Source organism: Oncorhynchus mykiss, chromosome 5, assembly GCF_057628025.1.
Source record: "Oncorhynchus mykiss isolate SJ-2025 chromosome 5, ASM5762802v1, whole genome shotgun sequence".
Taxonomy (NCBI): Eukaryota; Metazoa; Chordata; class Actinopteri; order Salmoniformes; family Salmonidae; genus Oncorhynchus; species Oncorhynchus mykiss.
The window spans coordinates 74,382,227-74,392,500 of record NC_143026.1 but is presented as its reverse complement, the minus strand read 5'-3'; the positions used below and the strand labels follow the sequence as shown (position 1 = coordinate 74,392,500).

Sequence of the window (10,274 nt, the reverse complement as noted above, 5' to 3'; positions counted from 1 at the left end):
CTGCTGTGTAGCAGGGAAGAGGTTGGCCTGGCCCCAGATGAGAGGCTGGCCTCCAGGCAGGACCTGGGCTACAGGGAGGGACTGACCCAGGGGGGACTGGACCCCAAACAGAGGACCTGCCTGGGCAGAAAAAGCCTGCTGCGACCACACCTGACCTGTAGGTACCGCTCCCATCGCCACATAACCTGGACAGAGAGAGTAGACGAGGGAGTTATACACATGCACATAGCACACACACATACACATGCACACACACATACATTTAAACACAGAGTACCCCATTTACCACTGCAGTACAGTGACCTACTTTAGCTTGTAGTTAATATTGTGTCTTAATGGTCCTACTGAACTATGGTCATTACGTCCACAATGAACCTCAGTCATTATCATGCATAGATTTATTCAGACAGTCCCAAACTCATAGAACTACACAGACTCATTATAACTGACTCATATCTTCTCAGAGCTGCTTGTTCCAACTCTGCTGCAAAGAGGAAAGGAGAGATGAGTTCCTACCTGAGGGTACAGAGGCGGGGTTGAAGGGGTTGAAGAGTTCTGTGAGGGGCTGCAGGCCCAGAGACGGGTCCAGGGTGTTGGCTGGAGAGGCAGGGGTCTAGGGTGGGAGGGAAAGGGAGAGGAACAGGTTAAAACCACTTTATTCCCACAGGGGAGCCAAACGGACACACACACACACACACAAATCACTACAGTACACTGTATGCTTGGTTCTGCCAGCCAGTATAAACAATAACATGATTCCTCCGTCAGATAAACCAGGTCAAAGGTCATGAGAAAGAGAGGGGAGGAGGAGGAGGGGGGGGGGGGTGTACTCACCGAGGGGGAGTAGATGTCCGGGAGTGTGGAGATGTCTCCGAAAAGCTCTAATTGGTTGATATTCTGCCAATCAGAAAGAGAGTTCACAGCCGTCAGACGTCATGGCTACAATAGCAACGTACAGCATTTCATGTCCCAACACACATGCAACACCTTTCACTAAAAGACGGCACACGCAACATGCCTCACACAACTTGGTACCTACGTCTGTGTGGCAGTGACACCATCAAACAGCGCCACAGGGAGACGGACGGGCACACGTTAGATGATGATGTCATGGAGTAATATGATTGGTGGAGGTGACATACCAACCCGATTCAAGTTACTCTGAACTCTCAATATGCTCTCATATCTCTCCATGTGTACACCTCTCTTTCTTCAAAATCCCTGTTTCATATCTCTCTATTTAAAATGTCTCTTTCTTTGATAGCAGTCTATTTCTAACATAAAGGTCTTTATCCCCGTGGTCACCGGAGAAAAAGGAGTCTATTTTTAGTTAAAGATGTGAGGCTTTACATGGTCAAAGATTAGCATAAATCAAAGATAGGGCTAATCAGAGCCCTCTATAGAGATACATATAGCTCCAGAATATTGCTGTATAGGGCGCTGATAATGTCTGCACAGATAACAACACTTCTTAGAATATCTGCCTTCTGGCTCCGCTAGTTAAACTGATAGGTCACACATAGACCATGACGCTCTTATTATATTCTAAAGCTTAAAGTGTGTGTGTGTGTGTGTGTGTGTGTGTGTGTGTGTGTGTGTGTGTGTGTGTGTGTGTGTGTGTGTGTGTGCATGCATGTGTGTTCTACTTCTATCTATCAGATAATGGATCAGAGAGCGTGTCGTTTCTAGCCATACAGATGAGTGGAGAGTATCTGTGCTGTTAGTGAAAGAGGAGGAGAGAGGAGGAGTTAAGTACACTACTATTACTGACTGAGGGAGATCCTGTATATACTGTACACTGATGCTATTCTGTCTTTCTTTTAACTCTGAACCTACTGACACCTATGATATTCTTAGTCTGAATCTCCCAGAGCGGAGGGAGGGTCACTGGCCTCTGTGGTCAGTGTGGTCACTGTAGTGTGTTACTAACGTGACTGTGTGATCACTTTGTGTGAGTGGGTCAACATCCAAAATTGCACCCTATTCCCAATATAGTGCACTACTATAGCCCTATAGGCCCTGGTCAAAAGTAGTGCAGTAAATAGGAAATAGGGTGCCATTTGTGACGTAGTTGGGTCATTACTGAGCTGAGTATATCGTCTGTGTTATTAATGAGCTGTGAGAGGAGTGAGTCAGATCCTCTCTGTTGGACATGACCAAAGCTTGACCCATCACCTCCTCCCATCCCTCCATCCCATTCTCTCTGACCTGACCACCTTCCTCTCTCCCCATCTTCTCTGTCTCTATGATGTCTATTTGACATTCATTGCAGCTCTAAAGACCCTCCTCTCTCCCCCTCTCTTCCTCTCACTCTTTCCATCTCTCTACCCCCCCACCACCCTCCCCCTCTCTTCCTTCAGTCTTTAGATACTGTCGTTTTACATTCATTAGTAGCAGCAGAGGTTATAAAAATAACATTTCTTAAATAAAGAACTTTCAGTGAGTGTGCATTTTCTCATCTATCATTTGTATTGCCCTTATAACCCTGTCAGGCTGCACCAAGAGGTTTATGAAGACTAGAGTTGAGCAGGTCAGTCCTTCATATATCAGTGAGTGGCTCTCCACTGGCTGCTGTTTTTATTGAGGATGATGTTGTTGTTGGTGATAATGTTGTTGGTGATAATGTTGTTGGTGATGATGATGTTGTTGTTGGTGATGATTATGATGTTGTTGTTGGTGATGATGTTGGTGTTTATAATGTTGTTGGTGATGATGACGATGATGTTGTTGATGATGTTGTTGGTGATGTTGTTGTTGTTGGTGAAGATGTTGTTGTTGGTGAATATATTGTTGTTGGTGATGATGATGACGTTGTTGGTGATGTTGTTAGTGGTGGTGATGATGTTGCTGTTGGTGATGATGATGATGGTGTTGTTGGTGATGATGATGTTGGGGATGATGATGATGGTGTTTTTGGTGGTAATGATGATGATGATGATGATAAGGTAGTGATGATGTTGTTGGGGATGTTGACGATGATGATGATGTTGTTGGTAGTGATGTTGTTGGTGATGATTATGATGATGCTGTTGTTGGTGGTGATGATGATATGGTAGTGATGATGTTTGTTGGTGATGTTGATGATGATGTTGGTGGTGATGATGTTGTTGGGGTTAATAATGATGTTGTTGGTGATGATGTTGTTGTTGGTGATGATGATAAGGTAGTGATGATGTCATTGGTGATGATGTTGTTGGTGATGTTGTTGTTGATGGTTAATATAATGGTGTTGTTGTTGGTGATGATGTTGTTAGTGATGATTATGATGTTGTTGGTGGTGATGATGTTGTTGGTGATGATTATAATGTTGTTGGTGATGATTATGATGACGATGTTGTTGGTGGTGATGATGTTGTTGGTGATGATAATGATGTTGTTGGTATGATGTTGATGATGATGTTGTTGGTGATGATGATGATAAGGTAGTGATGATGTTGTTGGTGATGATGTGTTTGATGATGTTGTTGGTGATGGGTAATCTAATGGCGTTGTTGTTGGTGATGATGTTGTTGGTGGTGTTGATGTTGGTGTTTATAATGTTGTTGGTGATGATGACGATGATGTTGTTGATGATGTTGTTGGTGATGTTGTTGTTGTTGGTGAAGATGTTGTTGTTGGTGAAGATATTGTTGTTGGTGATGATGATGACGTTGTTGGTGATGTTGTTGTTGGTGATAATGATGTTGTTGTTGGTGAGGTTGCTGTTGATGATGATGATGTTGTTGGTGATGATGTTGCTGTTGGTAATTAAGATGATGATGTTGTCGGTGATGATGATGTTGGTGATGATGATGATGATGATAAGGTAGTGATGATGTTGTTGGTGATGTGGCTGGTGATGAGGTTTGTGATGATGATGATGGTGGTGGTGGTGATGATGATGTTGGTGGCGATGATGTAGGGGGTGTTGGTGATGATGTTGTTGGTGGTGATAATGATGTTGGTGATGATGGTGATGTTGTTGGTGAGGATGATGTTGTTGATCATGATGATGTTGATGATGTTATTGGTGACGATGTTGTTGTTGGTGATGATGATTGTCTTGATGATGTTGGTGATGAGTATGTTGTTGTTGGTTATGGTGATGATGTTGTTGGTGATGATGATGTTTTGTTGATGATGATGGTTATGAGTATGTTGTTGTTGGTGATGATGTTTTGTTGATGATGATGGTTATGAGTATGTTGATGATGATGATGTTGGTGATGTTGTTGGTGATTTTGATGATGTTGTTGTTGGTGACGATGGATGTTGTTGTTGTTGATGATGTTGTTATTGTTGGTGATGAGGATGTTGTATTTGATGATGATGATGTTGTTGGTGATGATGTTGCTGATGATGTTGCTGATGATGATGTTGTTGGTGATGATGATGTTGGTGACGATGGATGTTGTTGTTGTTGTTGTTGATGATGTTGTTGGTGATGATGATATTGTTGGTGACGATGGATGTTGTTGTTGTTGATGATGATGTTGTTGTTGTTGGTTGTGATGATGTTGTATTTGATGATGATGATGTTGTTGTTGGTGATGATGTTGCTGATGATGATGTTGTTGGTGATGATGATGATGATGTTGGTGAGGATGATGTTGTTATTGGTGATGATGGTGTTGTGATGATGATGATGTTGGTGATGATGATGATGTTGGTGATGATGATGTTGTTAGTGATGATGTTGTTGGTGATGATGATGTTGTTGGTGATGATGATGTTGTTGGTGATAATCAACATAATTATGTTTTTGTTGGTGATGATGTTGTTGTTGGTGATGACATTGTTGGTGATGACGTTGTTGGTGATGATGTTGTTGGTGATGATGTTGTTGGTGATAATCAATATAATTATGTTTTTGTTGGTGATGCTGTTGTTGTTGGTGATGACGTTGTTGGTGATGATGTTGTTGGTGATGTTGTTGGTGTTGTTGTTGGTGAAATTGTTGTTGGAGATGTTGATATTGGTGATGTTGTTGGTGATGATGTTTTTGGTGGTGATGATGTTGTTGGTGTTGATGATGTGATGTTGATGTTAGTGAATGATGATGTTGTTGGGGATGATGATGATGTTGTTGGTGATGATGATGGTTGTTGGTGATGACGATGATGAAGTTGTTGATGATGAAGTTATTGTTGTGATGATGTTGGTGATGATGATAGTGTTGTGTTGGTGATGATGATAGTGTTGGTGATGATGTTGATAATAAAGAATGTTGTTGTTGGCGAAGATGTTTTGTGATGATGTTGGTGATGATGATGTTGGTGATGCTGTTATTGGTGGTGATGCTGTTGTTAATGTTGTTATTGGTGGTGATTATGTTGTTGTTGATGATGTCGCTGGTGATGATGTCGTTGGTGATGTTGTTGGTGATGGTCAATTTAAGGGCGTTGTTGTTGGTGATAATGTTGTTGTTGTTGGTGATGATGATGTTGTTGGTGATGAATTTAATGACATTGTTGGTGATGATGAATATAATGACGTTGTTGGTGATGATGATGTTGTTGTTGCTGATGATGTTGGTGATGATGATGATTTTGATGATGTTGTTGTTGGTGACGATGGATGTTGTTGTTGATGATGATGTTGTTGGTGATGATGATCTAGTTGTTGGTGATGATGATGATGTTGTTGTTGGTGGTGATGATTATGATGTTGTTGGTAATGAGAGTGTTGTTGGTGATGATGATGTTGTTGGTAATGAGGGTGTTGTTGGTGAGGATGATGTTGTTATTGGTGATGATGATGGTGTTGTTGGTGGTGATGATGTTGTTGGTGGTGATGGTGATGATGTTGTTGGTGATGGTGTTGTTGTTGGTGATGATGATGTTGGTGATGATGATGATGTTGTTGGTGATGATGGTGTTGTTGGTGAGGATGATGTTGTTATTGGTGATGATGATGGTGTTGGTGTTGTGATGATGATGTTGTTGGTGATACTGATGTTGTTGGTGATGATGATGGTGGTGATGATGATGTTGGCGATGATGATATTTGTGATGATGTTGTTGGTGATGATGATGTTGTTGGTGATGATGATGTTGGCGATGATGATGTTGTTGGTGATGATGTTGTTGTTGGTGAGGATGATGTTGTTATTGGTGATGATGATGGTGTTGTGATGATGATGTTGTTGGTGATGATGATGGCGGTGATGATGTTGTTGGTGATGATGATGTTGGCGATGATGATATTTGTGATGATGATGTTGGTAACGATGATGTTGTTGGTGATGATGTTGTTGGTGATGATGTTGTTGGTGATAATCAATATAATTATGTTTTTGTTGGTGATGATGTTGTTGGTGATGATCAATATAATGACGTTGTTGTTGGTGATGTTGTTGTTGTTGTTGGTGATGATGTTGTTGGTGATGGTGTTGTTGTTGGTGAAATTGTTATTGGTGATGATGTTGTTGGTGATGATCAATATAATGACGTTGTTGTTGGTGATGTTGTTGTTGTTGGTGATGTTGTTGTTGGTGAAATTGTTATTGGTGATGATGTTTTTGGTGGTGATGATGACGTTGTTGGTGATGATGAATATAATGACGTTGTTGGTGATGATGATGTTGTTGTTGTTGATGACGATGATGTTGTTGGCGAAGATGTTTTGTGATGATGTTGGTGATGATGATGTGATGTTGACGATGTTGGTGATGATGATGTTGGTGATGATGATGTTATTGGTGGTGATGCTGTTGTTGATGTTGTTATTGGTGGTGATTATGTTGTTGTTGATGATGTCGCTGGTGATGATGTCGTTGGTGATGTTGGTGATGGTCAATTTAATGGCGTTGTTGTTGGTGATAATGTTGTTGATGTTGGTGATGATGATGATGATGTTTTGGCGATGATGATGTTGTTTGTGATGTTGTTGGTGAAACTGTTGTTGGTGATGATGTTGTTGGTGATGAATATAATGACATTGTTGGTGATGTTGGTGATGATGAATATAATGACGTTGTTGGTGATGATGATGTTGTTAATGATGATGTTGTTGTTGCTGATGATGTTGATGTTGGTGATGATGATTTTGATGATGTTGTTGTTGGTGACGATGGATGTTGTTGTTGTTGATGATGTTGTTGTTGTTGGTGATGATGATGTAGTGGTTGGTGATGATGTTGTTGGTGATGATTATGATGTTGGTGGTGAAAATGATGTTGTTGTTGGTGGTGATGATGTTGTTTTTGATGATGATGATGTTGTTGGTGGTGATGATGATGTTGGTGATGATGATGGATGTTGGGGGTGATGATGATGTTTATGGATGTTGGTGATGATGATGATGATGTTGTTGGTGGTGATGATGATGTTGGTGATGATGATGGATGTTGGGGGTGATGATGATGTTTATGGATGTTGGTGATGATGATGATGGATGTTGGGGGTGATGATGATGTTGTTGGTGATGATGATGTTTATGGATGTTGGTGATGATGATGATGGATGTTGGGGGTGATGATGATGTTGTTGGTGATGATGTTTATGGATGTTGGTGATGATGATGATGGATGTTGGGGGTGATGATGATGTTGGTGATGATGATGTTTATGGATGTTGGTGATGATGATGTTTATGGATGTTGGTGATGATGATGATGGATGTTGTTGGTGATGATGATGGATGTTGGTTATGATGATGATATTGTTGTTGGTGATGATGTTGTTGGTGATGATGGTGATGGACGTTGGTTATGATGATGATATTGTTGTTGGTGATGATGTTGTTGGTGATGATGGATGTTGGGGGTGATGATGATGTTTATGGATGTTGGTGATGATGATGATGGTGGTGATGATGTTGTTGGTGATGATGATGGATGTTGGGGGTGATGATGATGGATGTTGGTTATGATGATGATATTGTTGTTGGTGATGATGTTGTTGGTGATGATGGAGATGGACGTTAGGTTATGATGATGATATTGTTGTTGGTGATGTTGTTGGTGATGATGGATGTTGGGGGTGATGATGATGTTTATGGATGTTGGTGATGATGATGATGGTGGTGATGATGATGTTGGTGATGATGATGGATGTTGGGGGTGATGATGATGTTTATGGATGTTGGTGATGATGATGATGGATGTTGGGGGTGATGATGATGTTGTTGGTGATGATGTTTATGGATGTTGGTGATGATGATGATGGATGTTGGGGGTGATGATGATGTTGGTGATGATGATGTTTATGGATGTTGGTGATGATGATGTTTATGGATGTTGGTGATGATGATGATGGATGTTGTTGGTGGTGATGATGTTGTTGGTGATGATGATGGATGTTGGTTATGATGATGATATTGTTGTTGGTGATGATGTTGTTGGTGATGATGGTGATGGACGTTGGTTATGATGATGATATTGTTGTTGGTGATGATGATGATGTGGTGATGATGTTGTTGGTGATGATGGATGTTGGGGGTGATGATGATGTTTATGGATGTTGGTGATGATGATGATGGTGGTGATGATGTTGTTGGTGATGATGATGGATGTTGGGGGTGATGATGATGGATGTTGGTTATGATGATGATATTGTTGTTGGTGATGATGTTGTTGGTGATGATGGTGATGGACGTTGGTTATGATGATGATATTGTTGTTGGTGATGATGTTGTTGGTGATGATGGATGTTGGGGGTGATGATGATGTTTATGGATGTTGGTGATGATGATGATGTTGGTGATGATGTTGTTGGTGATGATGGATGTTGGGGGTGATGATGATGTTTATGGATGTTGGTGATGATGATGATGGATGTTGGTTATGATGATGATATTGTTGTTGGTGATGATGTTTATGGATGTTGGTGATGATGTTGTTGATGATGATGTTGTTGGTGATGATGGTGATGATGACGATGTCGGTGATGATGATAGTGTTGGTGATGATGTTGGTGTTGGCGATGATGATTTTGTTGTTGGTGATGATGATGTTGTTGGTGATGATGTTGTTGGTGATGATGTTGTTGGTGTTGGTGGTGATGATGTTGGTGGTGATGTTGTTGGTGATGATGTTGTTGATAATGATGGTGTGCTTGTTGATGATGGATGATGTTGGTGATGATGTTATTGTTGGTGATGATGATGACCATTCAGCCACATGGATGGAGGGTAGGATAGAAACACAGACATGATGTATCATACACTCAAACAAATACAGACATATGGAGACAAGGTAGTCACTACTTTACCCCTATCTACATGTACATATTACCTCAACTAACATGTAGCCCCTCACATTGACTCGGTACCCCCTTTATATAGCCACTCATGCACGCACACACTCCTCATTACACATATTCCTGCCCTCCTCTTCTATCCATCTCACTCTCTCTCTCTGCCCATCCCTTTCTCCTCATCACTGCGACAACCACCTTTCAATTATTGGTCTCTGAGGAAACAGTAATTAGCATGGGCATGGTTTTGCATACGATTAATTCAGCCCCCTTAATTAACACCAACCTCCCTGAGCTCCTGTCTCACTGAAAACAGACACACACACACATGGATGCACGCATGCACACACACACTAGCCTACTTGTCCTTCATTGCCAGATGACAATTGGCTGACCTCTGTTGAATAAACAGACTGTGTAAACTCACACAGGGTCAAGGACTCAGGAGATTGAAGTCGTACTTGTCTGTTTTATGTGTGTGTGTGTGTGTGTGTTATGTGTGTGTGTGGCTGTGTGTTATTGGTTTATTATTGGTTAATAGCATTGAGAGACAGAAGGCGACAGACTAAATAATCGTGACGCATATGGTTTAGACAGAGGTTTCAGACCCTACTGGCCATAGCACCGTATTATAACACCAGACACACACAGGTATGTATCAAACACAAAGCCAATAGGTGTTGGTGTTGTGGCGTGGTTAAGGAGAGCAGTAGGGCTGTGGGATCTCACTGGTAAATACCATAAGCCTCAAATGCAACACAAGACAAAACCAACAGCCATAACCCACACCGTCTGATTACGACAGTGCACAGTGTGTGTGTGTGTTCTGCAGTGTGAGCTAGAAGAGACCAGGGGGAGTATAGGAGGAAGAGGGAAGATTGAGAAATTTCTACACAGACAGTGAGGCTCACACCCTAGTTTTAGAATGTTTTTTTTAGACAGGTGTCAGAGATGGAGTAGTTGTAACAGGTGTAGAATAGCTACTATAGTGGTTCTGAAGATGCAGTTATTAGCTAATGAAACAGAGATGTTTAACTACCATGTTCAATAAGATCACAAAGGACATGGAGAGTTACGTTGCATCCTGACCACGATCAAG

The 10,274-nt window shown here is 41.3% G+C and overlaps 1 protein-coding gene across 4 annotated transcripts in view; it reads right to left on the bottom strand.

Annotated features, from left to right (window-relative positions):
- LOC110524511 (disabled homolog 1) overlaps window positions 1–10,274 on the bottom strand; it is a 96,116-nt gene that overhangs the window by 9,097 nt on the left and 76,745 nt on the right. For all 4 annotated transcript variants that reach the window (XM_036978313.2, XM_036978315.2, XM_036978317.2 and 1 more), the window contains 3 exons: window positions 835–897; window positions 517–613; window positions 1–185 (listed from right to left, as the gene is read on the bottom strand). The exon at window positions 1–185 is cut by the window's left edge and continues 25 nt beyond it. In XM_036978313.2, coding sequence (XP_036834208.1) covers window positions 1–185; window positions 517–613; window positions 835–897 — 345 coding nt within the window. The remainder of the gene's footprint in view (window positions 186–516; window positions 614–834; window positions 898–10,274) is intronic.